The sequence below is a fragment of the Ochotona princeps genome, chromosome 15 (genome assembly GCF_030435755.1).
Source record: "Ochotona princeps isolate mOchPri1 chromosome 15, mOchPri1.hap1, whole genome shotgun sequence".
Taxonomy (NCBI): Eukaryota; Metazoa; Chordata; class Mammalia; order Lagomorpha; family Ochotonidae; genus Ochotona; species Ochotona princeps.
In genome coordinates, this window is record NC_080846.1 from 45,028,784 (window position 1) to 45,051,412 (window position 22,629).

Here is a 22,629-nt window from a genome sequence, read left to right on the forward strand (position 1 = left end):
ACTAGTCTGAGGTAAACATTAAAAAGCTTAAAACTCCAAAGTACTTAAAAATAGTCACAGTTGATACACGTTTTTATACTTTATAACACTTCAGATATAAAACGTATAAATGTGTGCTCTGATTCATAAGAAAAATAAAAGGAAACTCCTAAGTCAGCTTTGAAAAGCATATACAGGTGACAAGAAGAAACCCCACTGTCTTGGGATCAGCCAAAGATTTCATTAGAAGAGGTATTGGCTTCTTCATTGGAACACTGGCTTAGACTAGGCAGGAGCTCGGGGGACGAAAGTTTAGAATTTCCATTCTCAGTAACTCGCTGGGTATAAAACAAGATGTAAGCTTGGGCTTTGCATACTTCATCCATAGTGCACATGTTTAACTTGGAATCATTGCAGTGTACCCAGAATCCTAGAGTGAAGCACAAAAATAGGATATTTATAAAGGATTTTAGGAATTTTTAATATAAAGGGTATTAAGTTTTAGTGAAAGTTAAGCTTTTGCTAAATAGAACGTTTTCTAGCCAATTCATTCTGCAATGAGAAATACTTGTATAGTTTGGGCAGTGTGTTACTTTGAGATCTCTTCATTCGTGAAATTAGTTGTAAGTTGCATAGTCTGAATAACCAGAGGATATGACATTCTAGATGTAAAATTACCTGCTAATACTTTTTACCATTCAACATACTGTAAAGCAAACAGTGTGCAACTCACTCTTGATAGTTTAATGTTGAATTAATTGGCTTTGTAATTATCTAGGCTTTTGTCCATACTTCTGTTGTTTGTGTGTTAGCAGGAATGATGGTTATTCTTGGTCTATTCAACAGTAGGTACCAAAAAGGTAAATAAAAAGTGAAACCTCATTCCAGTCCCTTTTGTTAGAACTAGACTGTCCTAGAAGAATCCAAGGAAACTGCAAATGAACATGTTAAACTTGAACTCGAAAGTGTGTTTCAAATATCTGATTTCCTCATTCATTAGAAACCCTGTTGTTTTAACACAAACCAGTAAACAGGACCTGCCCTTATTGATGTGTCTTTAAGGTAACTTTGGGGCCAGTGTTTTAGTGCAGTGTGTTAAGCTACTGCCTGTGCTGCTGGTAGGTTCATGTCTTGGATGCTCTACTTCCAGTCAAATCTCCACCTAATGGCCCGGGAAAGCAGAGAAAGATGGCCCAAGTGTTTGGGCCCTTCTGCCCCAGAAGAGGCCTGGAAGGAGCTCCTGGGTCTGGACTTCGGTCCGGCCCAGCCGTGACTGTTGTGCCACCTGGGAAGTGAACAAGCAGATGAACTCTCGAATTCTAACATTCAAATCTTAAAGCCAAAACTATTTGACAAGATTGTCTTCACTGTTCTGTCCCTATAGGCATTAAGTAATCAAAAGTACTGCAGACTTGCAGAGAAAATAGTCTCTTTCCTGCACATCCTCCCTCTCCCCCCTAACCAGTAGTACTGCACTCGTCTTTTAGAAACCAGTGGTCAAGTGGTTTTGCAGATGATTTAGCAGCCAATTTAGAATTTGATAAATTTTGAACTCCAATTTCCAAGTCTAAACCAAGGTAAAATATTTTTTTTCCTATCTATACCTCCTTCAGAATTATAGCAGTACGCAGTGTAGTGTCCTGAGCCAAATCCTTTCCCATGGTGCATTACTACAGCAGATAAATCATAGATAAAGCATTCTGGACTGAGGGATTTCAAGGTCTCCCTGCAGCAATAGGGCTCCATATTTAAGATTTCCTCAAAGCCAACATGAACACCAATCTTCTCCCGGTTATTACGTCCTGACCACCTGTGAACAAACCAGGGTAAAATTATCAAAATAAACAAAGGGAAAATAACCATGTATGAGGCCTAAACAGTTCTATAGAAGACCCCAGAGTATGGAATACATAGTAGCACATACAATAAGTATTAGATCTGTTCAGTGTTAAATTGGTTATAGATGGAATAATTTAAATTTACCAAACAAGTCTTGCCAACAAGTATTAAATATTTACCTTCTGTTGTTAGATAATTGGGGAGGAAAATCACTCAGAAAAATGCTGAGAGCATTTTCCTAATAGGTAAACCAAGGATATGAAGGCTTTTTAAATTCCTTATGTCTTGCCACAGTATGAACAAATAACCTAAGATGGGAAATAGAATATATATCTCTTCTTGGCCAGTTATGTAGGAAAACAAAGCAGCACCTCTAATTCCTTTGGATACCTCTGCCTTTCAAACTAAAAATACAGGAACTAGGAGCATTCACTGTATAAGCGAGCATAACACCCTTGTGATAGAACTGAGTAACCTCCCTTATTCTGTCGCTTGTTCAGTGTGTTGGTCATGCCTCCTAGAGCCTCCCATTGCTCAGTCACATACAATGTGTTAGTGATATGTGAGGAAAAAAACAATACATGGTAGTTCGAAAGAGTATAATCTGATTTGAGTTAGTGTGGCACAGACAGAAAGGACACAGATCACAACATAAATTAGGTGGCACAGTGGGTCGAGTTGCCACCCGTGGTGCCAGCATCCCATGTCAGAACACAAGAACATCCCAGTTGCTCTGCTTTTGACCCAAGCCTCCTTATAATGGCTTTGGGAAAGCAGCAGAAGATGGTGCAAGTACTTGGGCTCCTGCCAGCCACATTGGAGACTTGGTTCCTGGCTCTTGGCTTCAGCCTCATCCAGCCCTGACTGTTAAAGCCATTTGGGGGACAAACCAGCAGAAGTTCTTTGTTGCTCTGCCTTTCAAATAACTAAATCTTTGTATATGACATTGAATTACTAAAACAGTGAGGTTTAGACAAATAGGCAGAGAGCAACGTAGACAGTCAACATGAAAATCAACATGAAATGCTTGGAATATAAAATGGTACAGAACTAAACATGAACTGAGCAAAATGCACTGTCTGCTGGACTGAAAAACTCACCATCCTCCGTGCTACTGTGAACTGTTCAATTGATCTATTTCCTGACATCTCCTGAGACCCTGAGGAGCGATTAGAATGTCTTTGCTGTGCTGGTGAGAAGACAAGTGGCTGGCAGCTCCTAGGTAGCTTCAGGGTGAGAACCAGTCACAGAAAAGACCAAGCTTTGATGACAGTAGAGGCTCAGCCCATCCCACCTGCAACCGTGAGGGAGGGCAGCGTGGCTGAAGAACAGATGCTCACCACTGGCCAATGCGTTAATCACTGTGCCTATGTGATGAGGCCTCTGTAAGAAACCCAAAGAACTAGGTCTTCCTTACCCCTTGTTAGTGCCTTGCCTTGTGCAGCTCTTCTGTCTGGCTATTCATTTGCATCCTTTATCCCGTGAAAAATGGGTACACTTATGTAAAATGTTCTCATGAGTTCTGGGAGCTCATCTTAAAATCTAATCAAACCTGAAGAGAGGGTTATGGGAAGCTAGCTTTATAACAGGTCTATCATCAGTTCAGCACACCTGGGCATCCAAAGTAGAGGTCAGTCTCTTGGGACTGAGCTCTCAGTCTCTTGGATCTGACATTCCAGATTGTGGGCAGAAGCTGAAGGAGCTGCAGGATACTCAGCTGCTGTTGGCAGAACTGCTTGCTTGCTTGTTCGGTGGGAAATGTCCCTATACATTCTGTAAGTAGGGGTCACGAAGTATTCTATGATGTGATTATAGCAGGAGAAATTGATCTTGTTAATTCCAGTATCTTCTCCACACCCTCCTTATAAAATGCATAAAGGATCCTACATCCAGCATACCTCAAACTTTACTAAAAATGGGGGATCAAGCACATAAAGTAATGAGGCTTGCTTAGTGCAAGAAGTGCATATCATTTTTTTTATATTTCTCTCTTTGGTTTAGCCATAAAAATTAAATCTTGACTTACTAATATGTATAAAATCCTCTTAAGATGTCTAACTAGAAATATTCATTAACTCATTGGTAAGTTGGGTACCAAGTTTTCTGTGCTGATAGAAATGCAATGAAATGATAACACAAAGTGTAACACTATGCTAGAAATTCATAGTGGCCTGCGTTGGAGGAAAAGGGAAGAACACAGGATTGGCAGGGACACAGTACACAGCTGGTGTCAGAAACATTGTCTAAATGGGATGATGGACTGACAGTGTCTGTACCAACAATGTCGGGACACACTGAAATAACAGACTGATGGAAATATGACTCCTTATGAAGGACTATACTATTGTAGCAACATGGGGAAAATCAGTCAAGGGCTGGGGGAAATCCTAGACTCTATGGAATTGTATCATAAAATTCAAAATTCAAAATAAAAATAAAATATTGTCTACATCCTAGCCTCCTGTATGCCTCTCCCAAACTCATTTTGCCTTTTATGCAAAGGTAGTCACTGTCTCGAATATTAAAACATGTAGATATTTCAAAAAGTTCATGAAAAATAGAATTAAAGGATTTTTTTTAACACAAAAAACATTGTGACATGCATGAATATTCATATTCCCTTGTTTGATATTTTTACAATATTCATTATTCAATAAGAAAATCTACAAGTACATATTTATGAGTATGATAATATACAGAGGAATTCCCAAATGGGCAAGATTAAGGAAATGTTCAAAAGATGTTTGCCAGAGAAACTAACCCAGCACACAGCAAGCTCTCTGTTTTGATACCTCTCTTAGGAAGACAAAACAACCCTAACCTTTGCTGGGAATGTAAGAGTTTTACATCCTAGCAGTAGCTTCCTTAATTATAATCATCAGTAAATCTTGGATTATTTCTCTAATATTTTATAATAAAGTTTATTCATGATGTTAATGTATGGCTAAAAAGAGTTTCATGGGATAGACTTTTGGCCTAGGGATTAAGATGCCCACATGTCCAATGGGGATGCCTAGGATCTGGCCCCATGCCTGGGCTCCTGACCCCAGTTTCCTCCTGATGCAGGGAGTCCCCCAGGAGGGGCAGGGGGGCCCAGTGACTGCTTCCTGCCACCTACGTGGGAGGTGCTGATTTGAGTTCATGGTTGCTTTGCTACTTCTGGGGAGTAGACCAGCAATTAGACTCTCTTAAAAAGAGGCACATGATCATATTATGCTGTTCAAGTTTAACTTTCTATGATGATTAGGCCCTTAGAGTAGGAATTTTAAAGCAGAATAATGATCCAGATTTTAAACTGCTAAAGAGTGAATTAATTACTATACAAACAGTTTGTATTTTACCTTAAATTTAGAAATTAATCACCTGAAATTTAAAAACTAAGTTTTCCTTGTTAATGCTTTGGATTAAATTTTACTGTAAAGATTGATTCAGAATAAACTTTCTCTTGCTTATGATAGGTAAATAAATACTATATTGAAATTTGAATTTTCACTAGAATTCATTATTCTTTCCCTTATAACTTGCTTTGTGCTGATGTGTGATACACACTACTTTTTTTTTATTCATTTATGTTATTTGAAAGGCCAAGTTACAGAGAAAGGGAGAAACAGATCTTGCATTCACTGGTTCATTTCCCAAATGGCTGAAACCACCATTTTGGAAATATAGTAAGTAAAAAATAATTAAACAAGCAAAAATAGAACACAGATCTACCATCCACTGGTTCCCTCCCCAGATGCCCACAACACTGAGATCTGGGATTGGCCTGGCCAAAAGCAGGAGCCTGGGACTCACTCTAGGCGTCCTACTTGTATGGTAGGGACCCAAATCCTTGAGCCGTCACCTGCTGCCACTCAGGGCATACATTAGCAGGAAGCTGAAACTGGGTATGAAGCCGGAACTTAAATGCAGCCACTTGAACACTACACATCCTCGGGTGATTCACCTACATCAAATGCCCTCCTCTGATGATCATAACTTTAACAGCCGGAACCAACAATTTTAATGGTTAGGTCAACAGTGATTAGCTCTAGAGAAGTACTTTGACTTTCTGTAATATAGTACTTGAATTTTTAAAAGGTGTTCTTATTAAAACAGTAAAAATATGTACAAGAAATATCTCAATGGTTTTCTAGTCATAGCACAATGAAGTAACTTCTTCAGTGGGTTTTAACTCCTTGAGAGAATTAATAGAGTTCCTCAGGTTAACATTCACACGAAGTATAAAACCATTCACTTAGATTAACCAACCTTAGTCAATTAAGTCACCCCAGTAAATATATTTCACAAGTTTTAGCTATTGTCATAAGTGCTGTAGGTTGAACTGGTATATCTTTGATCAAAAATTTTCCACAAAGCAAAGGGATAAAGCATTACTAGTTACAGATTTAGAGATACGTGCATTATAAATGCTGAATATTAGGGACTAGACGCATAATTAAATTTACAAAGAGTATTATCCCTTAGATCAAAATATGAAGAGTTTGCTGAGGAAGAGACTGAGAGGTTAATTAGGTTAGTTAATTATTGACTGGTGTCTATTGGTCAAGGCTAAAGACAATGATTTTTTTTTTACAGAAAATAATGCAAGTCATCTAGTTCAGTATATGCTATTTAAAGTTAATTTGCCATGTGTTACTTAATTATAAAGCCTTACAAGCAAGCTGAGAAGTGTGAAGTTGGTAGGCAACCAGTAACACTGGAAGTACTGACCTGAACCGTTTGAGATGCAGTCTGAGCACCTGAGGCAGGTGGCATATCATCAGCTGTTTCTGGGCTTCTGTGAGAATAACTGGCTTTGGTGAAAACCTTCTGCGCTTTGCTGTGATGTCAAAGAATGAGAAGCAAGTAAGGATACAGGAAATGGTGAGACAGCTTTGTAAATTCAGTTAATTCATTGGATAGGTACTAACTGTGTAGGGGCTTTGTCCACAAGCAATATTTGTCCACAGTACAACTGGCAAGCTAATGCAGACGGGTGAACTTCTGAGGACATTGTTTAACAATAATCTTATAAATCAGGTAACAGAATGAACTATTCTGCCATGATATTGGAAAGTGGGTTTGAGTATGTTCATTTATGGGAAAACGTTGAAATTTTCCTTAAACATTTTAAAATATACACTTTCCAAACTCTGCAGTGGATTTATTTACTGACACTGATCAGGACCCAGGGGCAGCAGCCTTCACTGCTGAAGCCACCTTCCCCTCCCCCTCTCCTGGGGACCCACCCTGACCAAGGCCAGTGGCCCAGAGAGCAGGCCTTTACTTTTGCCCAGTTACATCAGATTTTAAACAAATGAAACCTGGAATTCTCCTGCTTATCCCTTCCACTTCTCCAGAGTTCTATGTAAGGATTCTATCCTACAGCTTCTAGCTAGGTTGTCTGCAACTACAGTTTGCTCTGCATGTCCAGGGAACTAACCTTCAACTTGTACACTGGTTCCAGCTTGCAGCCCCATGGTGGCCCTTCCTGTGTGGCAGGTGGGATCGGACCACCATGAGGCTGTGTCTCCACTGCACCCTGCAGGATGGTCCCCCTGAGATCCAGGAGTCCAGCTGCTGCTCAATGTCCCATACCTACGTCTAGATTGTCTCCCAAAACCTGTCATCCCAGTAGAGCAAGATAGGGAATTGTCAACTTCATAACTTTATAAAACATCTGCTTTTATTTACTGAAACAGCCTCTTCAGGATTGTCAGGTGGTAGCCCCCGCAGATAAACACAAACTTCATGTAAAACCACATTCTGCATTTATAATAGCTTCAGATTCAGTGATGCAAACAGACTATCCGTATTTACTTTTGGAGAAGACAAAAAAACACATCACAGCAAAATAGATAAAGGCTAATTTTTCTCAACAACTGTTCCTGTTAGACAGCCCTCAGAAAAAAAATACTAGTTTAAATCATTCTAGGAAACCATCAAGTGACGTTTAAATTTCTTTAGTGCTGGAATATTCAATGTTTATTTTCCATCTAATGAATAGAACTGAAAGCCTTAGAATCAGTTAGAGATACTGGGGAGAGTTCCTGCAAATCTGTGGCATAAGCCCTGAAATGCCAGTGTGATGGAAGAGATGCAAATGATGCAGTGTTTCCATGAAGAAAATGCTGAGCTGGTTCATCGTCCCGCCCTCACTGAGGCCCAAGACTTCATCAGGTCCTTCCACACAGCAGTGTGAACATGTGGCAAGCAGCTTACCTTGATCCACAGCAACCACCATGACTAACCAGAGACAATAGATGCTTCTGATTAAACTTTGGTTTTATGAAGTGATCTAACCAGCAGCAGCCCAGTTAGACATTATGTCCTGTCATACCTGTGCATACACACATATAACCTATTTATCAAGATTTTGATATGTAGTGTAGCAAAAAAACTCATGAAGCCAATGTTTCCCATTGCACAACATGGTTGCCTGTTATTTCTGCTACTTTATTCTCTTTCACATAACAAATGTAGATTTCTTAGTTTATGAACCCCTCATCTCCATAACTGTCATGAGGATCAAAAACTTAGGTTAATATCAATAAAGCAAAGCAAACACAGTTTATAAATAGTGATATTAAAGAAGAACTGTCTAGTATTTTTCAGTAAACTCAAAAAAGTTTATTTGCAAAAGTGTTGTTTGAGGAATGTCTTCTGGGCCCAGCACAGTGGCTAAGTGGCTAACGTCCTTGCCTTGCGCATGCCAGAATCCCATACGGGTGCAGGTTCTAATCCCAGAAGCTCCACTTCCCATCCAGCTCCCTGCTTGTGGCCTGGGAAAGCAGTTGAAGACGGCCCAAAGCCTTGGGACCCTGTACCCATGTGGGAGACCCGGAAGAAGCTCCTGGCTCCTGGCTTTGGATTGGCTCAGGTTCAGCCATTGCAGCCATTTTGGGAGTGAACCAGCGGATGGAAGATCTTTCTCTCTCTGTAAATCTGCCTTTCTAATAATAATAATAATAATAATAATAATATAAAATGTCTTCCAATTCTTCATGTGTCTGTGTTAATCTTAAGCACAAATATTCGGTTTCTACTTACAGTTACATTGGTCACATACGTAGATTTTTCCTTCTAATACTTCAGTTTCTGTAAATTTGGCCAACATTTCAGTAACCAGACATGGTTGGGAAGCATTATCTTTTCCATTGCATTGGTATCTCTCTGGAAATTCCAGTGACAAGTCCCAGAAGGGTTCTATTGTATTTGACTTGTTGTCACATGCAAGACATGTAACCTGCAAATGAAAATATTCATTCCTCAGATTATGATTCTTCTGTCAAGACATTAACTCCTCTTAGGAGAGATTATTACCAGTAAAAAAGCTTTTCTCAGGAAAATGTACCATTACATTACACTGTGGTATAGCATGTTAAGCCATCACCTATAGTGCTGGCATCCCATATGTTCCAAGAGCTTGAACTCCTACACCATGTGGAAGACTTGGAAAGAAGCTCCTGGCTCTGGCCTGGCCCCATCCCAGCTGTTACAGGCATTTGGGGAGTGAACCAGTGAATGGAAGACCCCCACCCCCCTTGCCTTGCTCTCTGTAGTTCTTTCAAGTAAATAAACTTTTTTTTTTTTTTAATTAGTGCTGGGAGGTGGGGATGACACTGTGGATGAACAGGCTAATCCTCTACCTTCAAGTGCCAGCATTCCATATGGGTACCAGTTTGTGTCCCAGCTGCTCCAATTCCAATCCAGCTCTCTGCTAATGGCCTGGAAAGCAGCAGAGGATGGCCCAAACCCTTGGGACCCTAAACACCCATGTGGGAATGGCTCCTGGCTTTGGATTAGCTCAGTACTGGTCCCTAAAGCTGTTTGGGCAGTGGACCAGCAGATGGAAATCATTCTGTCTCTGCTTCTCCCTGTAAGTCTGCCAGGTTCAAGTTCCAGCTGCTCCACTTCTGATCCAGCTTCATGCTAATATGCCTGAGAAAGCAGTGGAGGATAGCCCAAGGTTCTTGGCCTCAGAACCCATGTGGAAGACCTAGAATAAGCTCTTGGCTCCTGGCTTCAGATTAGCCCAGTTCCAACCAATGTGGCCATTTGGGGAGTGAACCAACAAATGGATGATCTCTCTCCTTCCTTCTTTATTTATAAATCTGTCATTCAGAATTTAAGAAATTAGTTCTTACTAAAAAAAATAATAAAATATTTTTAGTGACTATGGAGAATCTTCACTATATCAAATGAAAAAAGCAGACTAATATAAATGATCAATTATATAAAAAACCTATGCAGAAGAAAACTCAGAAGGAAACTCAATATCATCTATTTAGTTTTACCTATGGATTATGTGATTTTGGAAATTGGGGAATTTTTTCTGAAAAAGCTCCTTAGATCATAGGAGTACAGGTTGTCTACAACTATATATTGTACTATTGTGTATTTTAGTGTTTTGCATACAAAACGACAATGTTGATGGGAAAATTAAACTGTATGCTACACAAGTATAATTCTTATTTGCTAAATGGCACAATGTAGGATATTTACATTTTTAAAATATTTACTAAAATAAAATTCATGGCTGTTACATCTTAAGCATTTAAGCAATATTCCAGAAAAAGTATTCTAAAAAATAAAAGATGACTCTTGTAGTGAAAGCTGAGTTCAGAAACAATAGGAGGTTTGCTTGGGGAAGAAAATGGCCTAAAAATCTGTTTTAGTTTAAAATTTTTTAAAGTTTTGTGCTATGGAAAAGTAGATAGCCTTATGTTTGAGTAATTATTCATCAACAAATCTATTTTTTATAGAGACCCATTACTTAGATCAAAGAGTCTAGTTTTCAATCTCTCTTTTCACAACAAATGAAACTTTTGTGTAGTGAAATGAAAGTAAACAATTAGGACTATTCTAGATGAAAGCAGTTTGTACACTTTAAAATTTCCCCATCTACTTGTTAAAGCCTTCAGACTTCGATCCTTTGGCTTTTTTTTTTTAAGATTTATTTATTTTATTACAAAGTCAGATATACAGAGAGAAGGAGAGACAGAGAGGAAGATCTTCCGTCCGATGATTCACTCCCCAAGTGAGCCGCAACGGCCAGTGCTGAGCCGATCCGAAGCTGGGAACCAGGAACCTCTTCTGGGTCTCCTATGCAGGTGCAGGGTCCCAAAGCTTTGGGCCGTCCTCAACTGCTTTCCGAGGCCACACGAGGACTTTAGCCGCTAGGCCACACCACCAGGCCCGATCCTTTGGCTTTATAGGAAATTCTCCAGTTCTTCTCCTTGGACCTCAAATCTAATTGTCCAAATGGGCAGCACATCCATTCCTAATATAGACGTATCTTTAATCTATTACTGCTGGGACTGAATCCTTCTCTTAACACCTCAGAGAATGAATGTTATACAGGCTGAGTATCCCTACCTCAAAAATGTAAAATTTGAAATGCCCCCCCCCCAAAAGGAAACTTCTGAGAATATCATGCTGGCATAAAAAAGTTTGACTTTAGAGCATTTCACTTAATTTTTCATCTACCTAAAAGGCAGAAAGAGACAGACACAGAGAGAGGAAATATGACTGAAATCTGATTTCTGGTTGCTCACTCTCCAAATGCCTGCAACAGCCAGGGCTGGGTTAGGTCAAAGCCAGGGACCAGGAACTCTATCTGGGCCTTCCCCATGGGTGTATTGGCCCACGCACTGCAGCCATCACTGCTGTCGCCCAGGATACATTAGCAGGCTGTGCCACACTGCCTGCTACACAGTGCATTTTAGAGACTGAATTTTTATATCAGGAATGTTCAACTGGTAAAGTCTATGTGGATATTCCCAAATCTAACAGTTCCCCAAATCTCAACACTGGATGCTAAGCATTTTGGACAAATACGAATTATGAACTTAGAAAATTTTTTCTTGACTCCTCTTTACCCCCCAAACTTTTGATAGCATGGACTGAAAACTATTTCCAAGGATTCATATGAAGGGAAGAATTATAAATGAGTGACCTGACTTGCAAGGTACTTTTGTTAAAGATATCTATATAACTTAATTTCCCCCCGAAGATGAAACAGCATTTTAACAAATCCATACCTGACTAAGAAGTTGTCCATGAAAAATGTTATTCACAACATTCAGAACTTGTTTGATAAGTTTCCTTTGAGAGGAGGGGATAAGAGCTGGTAAACTGGTACCAGTCGTCTCTAGTTCATGTTGTATTTTATCTAAAAGTTCACAAAGAAATTCCTGAGCATCCTGTTGAGCATAACCACGAAAAGCAGGAATCAGTCTCCACACAGAGTGTAACATAGCAAATGGGGAGACCAAGGCCCACTTTCCAGACCACATGACTTGGAACAAAGTGTGCAATTCATGACAAAGAGAAATGTATTGTGAACTGGGTTCTCTAGGCTGAATAAGTTCCATTTTTCTGCTTTTTGATGCTCCACCACTTAATCCTGATGACAGACTCGAGTGTCTGGAACGACCATGGCCGATGTGCTTTTCTTGGCATTCATTCATTTGATAGGCTACAGCATCTGTTGCTGGGGGGTGCTTATAAGATCTGGACTTGTCACCAGCTGTCACGGTCAGCCATTGGTTCAGATCCAGCTGTAAAAAACACTGTCGAAAAATAAGTAAGTGACTCAACACTTGAAGAACAGAATTCATATAGCAAGTGTTTCCCAAATTTCTCAGTCCTGTTACGCCAGGAGTTACTACTGGCTTTCTTTTAACTGAGGAGTCACTGCCTTTTTTAAGTGGCGCATCTTCTGAGGTGGACGATACTTCATTTTTGGCTGGTGATGGCGGAGTTTGTGGTAACCCTTGAATAGGAACTATTTCGACCGTGGTGGACTGAGCAAGGCCTTGCAGACGTAAACTCTTTCTTGGAGGCACACTTTCCAGCTCTACTTTAACGGGATCCTCTAATTCATGTCGTCTTTTCTTGACTTCTCTTTTCGTCACTGTTTTTTCCTGAGATTGTTCTTTTTGCTTTTTTCTTCTAATGGGTAACTGTTGCAACCAGATTCGAAAGACTTTGCCCATTAGCATCCTCCTCCTGTGCCAAAGAGCAGTATACATTTGGTCTTCATTTTGAAGCAGAGATTGAGCACCATCGTGTGACAGGGAAGAATCATCACTTGTACCCATCGACCGCAAAATCCTCCCACTACGGGTGGTGCAGTGATAATTTTGGGTTTTCATTGCACTTAATGTACTTCGTAGTAATTTCAGGTCTCCAGCTGCATTATCGTTAAGAACATAATCATCACAAAGATAGCAAAAAACATACATCTCATTCACCTCCAATGCAACAGGATGACCGCTTTCTTGAAAGTGTCTCAGTGCGTGCTCCTCAATGTATCTCCCACAAGCAACATGGGAACAGCTGAGGCAAGCCCAGATGGACTCGGTGGTGTTGCAGTCCACACAATGCCACTTCTGGGGTGTGAGGATGGAATGGTCTTGGGAAAGCCGCAGCTGACCGACGTGTTTGCACTTATCCATTGTCAGCGTTTACTTAGTCCAGTTGGAGAAGCACATAATCCAAAGTAGTATCTGTTCACAACGCTCCAAGCACCTGAGAACTAAGCAGAACAATGTGCATTTTTAAGAAACAAATACCAAGTCTTTCTTATGAGGTATTTCCCCAAGAATAATAGATGACAAATTCACTCCCTCTATTTCCACTTTCTGAGCTGCTTTTCCTATGCAGCTCTAACTTTTCCTCTAATCTGGACTTCCCTAATGGGTCCTCTACCTTGCTCAGGAAACTCACTCCCACCTTCTCTGATGGGGCCTCCTTTAAACACTTGCGTTTTTTACATTGAGATTTATTTATCTGGGACTGACACTTAGGTATAGCAAGTAAAATGAAAGATCTCTCTCTGCCTTGACCTCTACCTTTCTCTCTCTAACTCTTTCAAACGAATAAATAAGTCTTTTAAAAAGAGGGGGAATGAGAGAGAGAGAGAGAGAGAGAGAGAGAAAGAAACATATCAGATGAGAGATAACATTTGATTGATGGTCAGTTGTCAATGGGTATAATCATAGCTGTGATTAGTAATATTAATATTCTACTTATTTAATGCAAATTATATCTTCAAATAATTAGCTTCTAGCCGCTTTGCCATCTGGTAAATCAATGATTACCTTCATTTATTTTTCATCTGAAAGGCAGCGAGACCAACAAATCTTCCATGCACTGGCTCCAAATGCTTCTAATAGCCAAGGCTAGCCAAAGCTGAGCCAGGAACCCTCAACACCATTTTGGGCCACAATCTGTTGCCTTCCTAGGTGGATTAGCAGAAAGCTAGACTGGAATTGGAACAGTCAAGACTTGAACCAGCATTCCAATATGAGATGCTGGTGTTGCAAGTTGAAGCTTAACCCAGTACACCACAATGCCAACCCCATATCCTGAATGTAGGCTTTAGAATGACCAGTCCAATTCTCACATTTCAAGGGCATATCTTAAATTTACTTTTCTTCCCTCGAAAGTTCCAAAGTATAAAACATGATAAAATATAGTATTTCATGCCTAAGATTAGTTGATCAAATACAGTATTTCACGCCTAAGATTCAATAGTTGCTAATGATAAAATCCTGACATCAGTGTTTAACGTACTCCATTGCCCTATATCCTTCTAGGTACTGAGGAAAACAAAAAGCCTTGACTTCCTCCTTCATCACTCGCTCCCTAGATCCTATAAGCAATATAGAAGTGCTGAGGATTCTGTTAAATAAGCCATGGTCGAGATCCGTATAGAGGGAAGTGGGTGGCAAACATCTGGAAGAAGGATGAGTGATTAAGAGCTCCGCTAAGCTAGAGATTTGAAGGACATTAGTTATAGAACCACAAAAGTTTTTAAAAGAGTGGAGGTAGAATTAGTGTTCAGTGGAGACTGGTTTAGATAGATGCTCGGATATGGAGGTTAAGGGAAGAAATCCAGGGCTCCTTTCTGCCTACTTCTATTTAAAATGGTTGAGTAAAGCACACAGTAAATGTAGGCAAACACAATTTTAGTTCAATACACTTACAGAGGTAGAAAAACACCATATATTTACATGCAAGGACAATTATATCACTCTAAAACTTTAAAAAATGGAATAAGTCAGCACCTAGTACAATATTCTGACAAGTGGTTAAAACAAAATAAAGCCTGGAAGGAACACACACAAACACATACATATTTATTTATTTTAGGGCTATCTCTAGATAATCTGTGGAATTCACTGCATTATTTCTGTTAATCTACATTTTCAAATTTCTAAAAATAGCATATTAATTATACGAATTGTAAGTAATATCAGTTCAGAGTGTTACATATGTGCTAAATTATGCTCTAGTCTTTCGAGTCCCTTTCCTAGACTACATTCCCTCTTTTCCAAGGACTCTGCCTATTTTAATTGTAGTTCTCATTAAACTGTGTAAATGGTGGCAGTTCTTGACGCTTAATAGAAAGTGACATTCGTAAATGAACACATAATTGGATTTGGTGCAGAACTGTGAAAAAGGTAATACCATTTGTCTGAGAGATAATCCATTGGGGGGAGGGCTCACTGCAAAGCACAGCACACAATCAGGAGGCCAAGTGCCCCGGCTCAACAAGTGGCTGCAATTTCTTCTTTTTTAAAAAGATTTATTTTTATTTTTATTGCAAAGTCAGATACACAGAGAGGAGGAGAGACAGAGGAAGATCTTCCATCTGATGATTTACTCTCCAAGTGACCACAACAGCCGGTGCTGCGCTGATCCAAAAGCCAGGAGCCAGGTGCAGAGTCCCAAGACTTTGGGCCGGCCTCTACTGCTTTCCCAGGCCACAAGCAGGGAGCTGGATGGGAAGTGTGGCTACTGGGATAGAACCAGCGCCTACATGGGATCCCGGCATGTTCAGGACTTTGGCTGCTAGGCCACCGCACCGGGCCCAAGTGGCTGTAATTTCTATGTGATTATTTATAAAGTATTTATGATCCACATACCTTAGGTATTTTTTTCATTTGCAAAATAACAGTGGTAATAATACCAGTATTATTAGCATTGAGAGGGCCATTGAGAGAGTAAAATGCTTGAAACAATTCCTGGCACTTAATTATGATCCTTACTACAACTGAGGCTCCAACAGTGATAATTAGTATTATGATAGTTTCCTTCCGGTTGATCACTTTTAGCCAGGAGCTCATGCTCAGTCAAATGCAGACAAAGTGCAACTAAGGTGCTAACTGATAATCAAGATGTTAGCTAACAAGAGAGGTCTGACCTCTCTCAGGGGATTTGCATTTTAAAAGGGAGTCTCTGAAAGACTTAAAAAAATCTTTAAAAAAAACCCAAAGGCTGGAACCAGAATAGTAGCATGACAGATCCTGGGATTAATATTTTAGGGCAGGGTCTCACCAACGCCATCTACTTATGAAAGAGACCAGTAGGGGGTGGATGATCCAGGGAAAGGCAGGGAGACCAGCAGGACAGCGAGTCAGGCAGCTGTCTCCACACACCTCGAGCCCACTCTCCTGCACGGCCTACGGGGTGGGGGGGGGAGGAGGAGCTTGGGGACATCCCCTAAGGCGGAGGACCCCCAAAGGCACCTCATCACACAAAGACCTAAAAGCTGGGGGAGGAGGATGAGAATATTTTCCTTGACACTTCCTTTTTCCTCTACTGACTTCTGAGCATCTCTTTTCACTCACTAATCCACTACTGTGAAGCTATGGATTAATTTAGTAACTTAGGCTCCATTAGATCAGAAACAATTCTGGGCAGTATCTTCCTCTTATAGATACGACACAGCAAAAGCATTTCTACATTCCCCATGCAGTCTGAGAAAATATTACCTGTAACTACACAATAGCACAATACAATTAGGGCTTTTTAAACAAGATCTATAAGAAATAAAATAAGTATAATTCTCAAATATTGTAAAGCTGTTACACACAATTCAAATTAGTAGCTACTAGAAAGCTTTTTAAAATCAAACACTTCAGGCCTGACAGCGTGGCCTAGCGGCTAAAGTCCTCGCCTTGAATGCACCGGGATCCCATATGGGCGCTGGTTCTAATCCCAGAAGCTCCACTTCCCATCCAGCTCCCTGCTTGTGGCCTGGAAAAGCAGTTGAGGACAGCCCAAGGCTTTGGGACCCTGCACCCATGTGGGAGACCCAGAAGAGGTTCCTGGTTCCCAGCTTCGGATCAGCTCAGCACTGGCCGTTGCGGCTCACTTAGGAGTGAATCATTGGATGGGAGATCTTCCTCTCTGTCTCTCTTCCTCTCTGTATATCTGACTTTGTAATAAAATAAATAAATCTTAAAAAAAAAAAAGAAACACTTCATTTTAAAGATGTACCTTGTTGCTTTCAGTGCTTGAAGATAGTTAAAATTTTAATTTGTTCAAAGAAAACAATTTTAAGCTATTCAAACTTTTCACAAAGGCTCAAACGTGTTTTTTTTTTTTTTTTTTTTATTAAAGTCTTGGGCCGTCCTCAACTGCTTTCCCAGCCAAAGTAGCACTTGGCCTTCAGGAACTTCCTGAGCAGAAGTTCTCCAACATTCCCACCAAATACATCAGCAGGATCGAAGTTTGTGGAGAACAAGTTTGGTGCAGTGTACATGATACCTTAGTTATTTATTTTGTAGAACAAAACCTGTGAAGAGGAGGGGAAACACCTGTCTGGGAACAATATACTTCAAATATTTATCCCAAATCTTCAACAGAATTGTTCAATTTAAATGTTCCTTAACGGTGTTACTGAATTTTGTATCAAATGGTGCTGTAATTATTATTCAACATTTTAAAGCTAAAAAAGTCAACATTTTAAAAGAAAACCAAAACTGGCACACAATGAAAGTAGCAAAAAAAAAAAAAAAATTCAATTTCAGAAACTGTGCCTGGATCTATTTGATCAGTATTAAAATGCCTCTAGATTTCAATGTAGGCAGTTTACAGTAATACTGGACCGAAAACCTCGACCATTAGGTAATTAAAGGCCTGCATACAAAATACGCAAAACAAAAACCCCGAGATACCCAAATGAGGAGGGGGAAACCTAGACAAGATGTTTAAGGATAAACGGATTAGTGTCCCAAGGGCACTGAGCTTCAAAGCTTCTACTCTCTTTCACCTCAACAGAATATCGAATCTCACTGAGATGAGGAAATGTTCTATCAGCAGGTGCTTAACACTCCTGTTTTGATTTTCAAATCTGATCACAGTAAATTGCTCATTTTCCCTTCTTGTCCACACCAAACGCAGGTGTTGGAGACAACTCGAAAACAGAATTCCAGACCTAAGGTGTTCCTAAAACTGCTTACAGGCAGCTACTGCGCAAACTCGGGAAGCGAATGCTCGGAGGTCGTTTTCTCACGCTAAATTCACAACCCGTCCACCTGCCGGAAATTCCTAAAGAAGGCTTTTCAAAGAGGAGCGGAGCAGGAGCGACGTCGAGGAAGGAGTCAGTTACCCAGGAGTCACTCAACAGTTTATCACTTGCAACATTAAAACGGCAAGAAACGATACAGTTATCAGGAGGATTTCCAACGCCTCCTACTTGCAGCTGAAACAATTATGTTTCGGTTTTTCTTTCTTTCTTTTTTAAATTAAGGATGGGGAGGGTCCCACCTTCACTTAAGCTTGAGCATTTTGGTTTTTTTCTCCCTCGCGCTGACAAGACTCCTAATGCCCCCTCTCTCCTCTCCCAATGGCGTTCAGCCTGCAAGCTCGCCCACGCCGAGGCGGGCCAGCGGGAATGGTTCAAAGCGTGTGGATGGAGTAGCAGGTGCGGGCTGCCTGCGGGCGGGAACTAAGAGCACTGCACGAAACACCAGGCTCGCCCCTTCCAGAGGCACCCCTCCAGGGCCTTGGGGGACACTCCTCCCAGGACCTTAGGGAGCACCCTTCCAGGGTCTTGTGGGCACCCCCTAGGGCCTTGGGGACATCCCTCCAGGGCTTTGGGGGCCACCCCTGCGGGCTGCACGCGCCTTCACCCCCACCGAGCCCGCGCGCCCGCCGCGCCACCCCTCCGCAGCATCCTTCCTGCCCCCGAGCCTCGCCACCGCCCACTCTCCAAGCCTGGCACCTCTGGCACTCGCTTGATGACACCGGGATGCCGTCCGCAGCATCGCACGACCCACCGAAACTTTCCAGGGACGCCAGTTGTAAATTCGCCCGACCCCTCGCCGCCGTGGGCTCCCCGGCTGGTTCTTCTCAATCTGTCATCTGTTCCCTTCTCCTGTCAATGATCTGTCTCCTCGCTTCAGCGCCCTCGGCGACGGGAAAAACGCCGCCAGGTGCCTCCGGGCCCCTGGAACTCGCGTCTCCCGTCCGCTCCCTCCAGGAGCCTTGTTCCGCCAACCGCCGCCGCGCGCGCGCCCCTTCATGCACTCTTCAGCCCGAGCGGGGGCGGCCATCTTGGCGCTCACCCCGCGAAAGGCCCCCTCCGCCCCGCTGATCCTCGCTGTTCACGGTAGCGACTGGGGCGGTGCGACTAGCCCCGCCCCCGTCCACCGCAGGCCCAGCCCCTCCCCGCCGCGGGCCATGCCGCCCCACTGCAGGCCCCGCCCCGCTTCACCGCGGGTCCCGCCCCTCCCCACCGCGGGTCCCGCCCCTCCCCACAGCGGGACACGCCCCTCCCCCACCACAGGCCACGCCCCCGCCGCCGGCCCGGCACCCCCGCCTCGGTCTCTCCCGGGCTCTATGGAGGCTGAGGGGGAAGCCGAGCGGCTTTCTCGAGCGCCACACGCTGCTGTGCGTGAACAAGAGAAAGGCACCTCAGCTGGCCGGCCGCGCACCTGTGGAAGCCGGGGCGGGGAAGGGGTGGAGAGCTCGAGGAGGTGAAGCCAGGGTTTGCTGCGTGCTGTGAGCGTACATTGCAGCTCCTTGCAGTTGTTTCTGTGGCTCCCACAACGTCCAGCAGCGGTGGCAGAAACTCCTCCCTCCATACCGCTATCTTCCACATGGGCCCGAATAACCTGGCAAGCATAGAGGTTCTTCCAGAAAACATTGCCCTCGCCGAGGAGGGCCGGGCTGTGAGCCTCCACACACGGCTTTGGTCGGTTAGTTCTATGAGGGGGAAAGCTCTTCCCTGAGAAAAGAGAATTGAAGAACCCCGAAAGGCGCCCCTGTCCCAAGTCAGCTCATCTGTCGACCCGAAAACAAAGCCCGGAGTCTCAGGAGGAGAGGGTTGGTGTGCAGAAGACAGGTGTGTGTGTGAGGGGTCGGGAACGGACCTAGTCTTGTTTATAAATCTTAACGTGGCGTTCGACCCTGAGCCAGCTCTCCCTCAGCCACCCGCTGAAAAATCAACACAAACATGCCAAGGTAATAACATGCCGATTGAGTGCCAAGACCAGGAATATGTAAGGCAAGCTCTGAAACTGAACAGTTCCCTTCTTGGGAGGAGTTGAGTGATGGGACCTGAGACAAAAATGAGCATGGAAGATGTTTAAAGGGGGAAAACATCTAAAGGAAATGAAATGAACTGGCTGCTGAAGTTCTTGAAGTTCGGGCACAGGAACCCCATGGGAACCAGTTCGTAGGTAGGTAACAAATTTAAGTTTAGTAAAATGCCCCAAAAGTATGTGAAGATCACAAGCGCACGCAATGTTCGTCATATAAGTAAAGATTAAACATGAGGAGTGTATTTGCATAGTTTAACATTAGAGCTTTCAATTTTTTCTTGTTTTATGTATATAGTACTTCTGATCCAATCAGTTCCCAGCGCATTCCTTCCCACTCAACACACGAAAACGTGGTCTTTTAATCTTACCCTGCCACACACACACACACACACACACACACACCTGAATTTCCAAAATGCCCTGAAAGCATTTAAAGGAAAGCTTCCCGTAAGAGGAAATACTTCATCAAATTGCAGTGTGTCTGGTAACAATGTCCTTTTTTCCCCCCTGTGGTTCCTTGAAAGCAAAATACAACCTGGTTTGAAACCTGGCTCTGCTTTTTAAAACGCCATAAAATCGTTCTGAGCAAGTCCTCTGGCAGGTGGCACATCCTGGGGTCCAGCCAGTCCGCTGTGGAAACACTAAGGTCTTTTACCTGCGGCTGTGCGAACTGTGGAGGTTTTTTCCCTACAGTGTGACTTGGAATAATAGTGAAAACCAGAAACTCACTCCCTCAGGAATTTCCCATGGCGTGTTCTGGGTTCTTTCCTCTACCCCAGGACCTCCCGATGGCAACCGCATTATTACCTAAGTGTCAGAATAATTCTCCTTTGATTTTCCTATTTTGAAATCCATCTCATCAAATCTCAGCTTTCTACGATCACTTTAAAAGCCTCCTCCACCCCCTTCCTAGCTTCGTCAAGTCACGTCCCCACACTTACCGACGAGATCCACACAAACGAACGTTTAGATACTCGAGGAACGGCCCACCTTTGAATCAGGGCAGATGTGTGTCGCCTCCGTTGACGGCCCTCCCGCTTCCACGCCTGCAGATCATCACAATCGGCCTCTTTCAGGCCCGGCCTAAACCTTCACCTCCTGGAAACTTCCTTCCTAGTAACTACTGGCCGGCCAGGCTCCCATCCCCCACCCCAGCAGTACATTATTATGCAGTCGGTGCTTTTGTTCAGAGTTCCGAGCTGGGGTGTTCTCTCTCATTTGCATTGTAACCTCCTGGCAAGCCAAGCCCTGGCTCCTTGTGTAGACCCATCGATGTCTTTTACTATAGTGCTGGCCAAAAGGTTTCTTAGAATGCCCCATGAATGAACAGAATTAGAAATTCTTTGCCATAAAATGGGATTTCTCTTGTCTTTTACAACAAGGTAAACACTTGCCTAAACCAGAAAAGAAATGTTCTTTCAATCTGAAACTGAATCCTGGAGTACCACACAAAGTAGTTTTAATTTATGAAAGATGAGAATGAAGGAGTTAAAGGAAAACAAGACATGCAGATTTCATGATGGAGGTGTTTTTATGCTTTGTGCTGCTTTTTAAGAACTTTCTAGTGCAAATTTTTAAATTTGAGAAATGTTTTAGGAATCATAAATGTGCACTAGTGAATTTATGAGCTTGCCAAATTTCAGGAAACCACAAGAATTCTGTTTCATGGAACTTTAATGGTCATTGAACACACTTTTTTGAACACCTGTATTCAGTGGTTCTGTGCTGGGCAATGTAATGTCTGTGGCTTTTGTTTCAATACTGTAAGATGATGAAGAGTTAGAGAAAGTGGGTAAAGAAGTGCTAAAGAGCCTGGCAGTTGAACTTTTTAAATGAGGACACAAACAAATTTCAGTAGCTGGCAAGGATATCAGAAAGGAATTGAGAAAATGGTAAAAGGAAAGGCAGATCTGAGATATTGGTCTAGGTAAATGAGTGGGGGGGGGGAAGATAGTAAAAAGTAAAAAGGAACTTAGAATTAGCATTGTTTAATTTTAAGAAAGAATGTAGGTAGGATAGGTAAATGCAAGCTGAGAAGATGATACCAAAATTATAAGGGACTGTGAAGCTTTTCCATGGCGGTCTCAGAGGTTGTGCCTAGGAGAGGAATTCACAACAGAGGCCTGAAAAGCAGAAACCCAGCCCAGGGTTTAGGTGTTAATTGGCAGCAAAATGATGAAGCTCTTGCAGCACCCACCCCACCTCCATCTTACTCAAGTTTTTAGGGAGCTTCAGATTGCTGTACCCAGAGCTTTACTGTAGTCCATGAAACATTTTAACTCCTCTTTATACATAATTTTCCCCAGCTTTTTCTGAGTTGAATACCCCAACCTTCCATTTTCCTTTTTTTTGTTTGTTTAAAGATTTTTTTAATTATTATTTTTATCGTAAAGTCAGATTACAGAGAGGGGAAAAGACAGAAAGGAATATCTTCTATCAGTTGAATCACTCCCCAAGTGGCCACAATGGCCGGATTCAAACCCAG

General features: G+C 42.2%; 1 protein-coding gene and 1 long non-coding RNA gene across 2 annotated transcripts in view; one reads left to right on the forward strand and one right to left on the reverse strand.

Annotated features, from left to right (window-relative positions):
- Positions 1 to 171: 171 nt before the first annotated feature.
- On the reverse strand, positions 172 to 21,273 carry USP44 (ubiquitin specific peptidase 44). The gene is made up of 6 exons (XM_012926390.3): positions 21,086 to 21,273; positions 11,844 to 13,342; positions 8,851 to 9,046; positions 6,532 to 6,640; positions 1,584 to 1,789; positions 172 to 409 (listed from the first exon to the last, which is right to left on the reverse strand). The coding sequence occupies exons 2-6, from the start codon at positions 13,260 to 13,262 to the stop codon at positions 207 to 209; spliced, it is 2,133 nt and encodes a 710-aa protein (XP_012781844.2). The 5' UTR covers positions 13,263 to 13,342; positions 21,086 to 21,273; the 3' UTR covers positions 172 to 206.
- Positions 19,963 to 22,629, forward strand: part of LOC131482087 (uncharacterized) — a 177,642-nt gene continuing 174,975 nt past the window's right edge. Inside the window, exon 1 of the long non-coding RNA XR_009246758.1 lies at positions 19,963 to 20,282. This is a non-coding gene — a long non-coding RNA (uncharacterized LOC131482087). The remainder of the gene's footprint in view (positions 20,283 to 22,629) is intronic.

What these genes read in the sequence shown, in the direction of transcription:
- USP44 (XM_012926390.3), bottom strand. Translation starts at nt 13,262, where the DNA reads ATGGATAAGTGCAAACACGTCGGTCAGCTGCGGCTTTCCCAAGACCAT. An exon ending in ATGGACAACTTCTTAGTCAG is followed by an intron (nt 9,047 to 11,843) that starts GTATGGATTTGT and finishes TTTCATTTGCAG; the next exon opens with GTTACATGTCTTGCATGTGA. An exon ending in CTGCTATAATTCTGAAGGAG is followed by an intron (nt 410 to 1,583) that starts GTATAGATAGGA and finishes GCTTCACTCTAG; the next exon opens with GATTCTGGGTACACTGCAAT.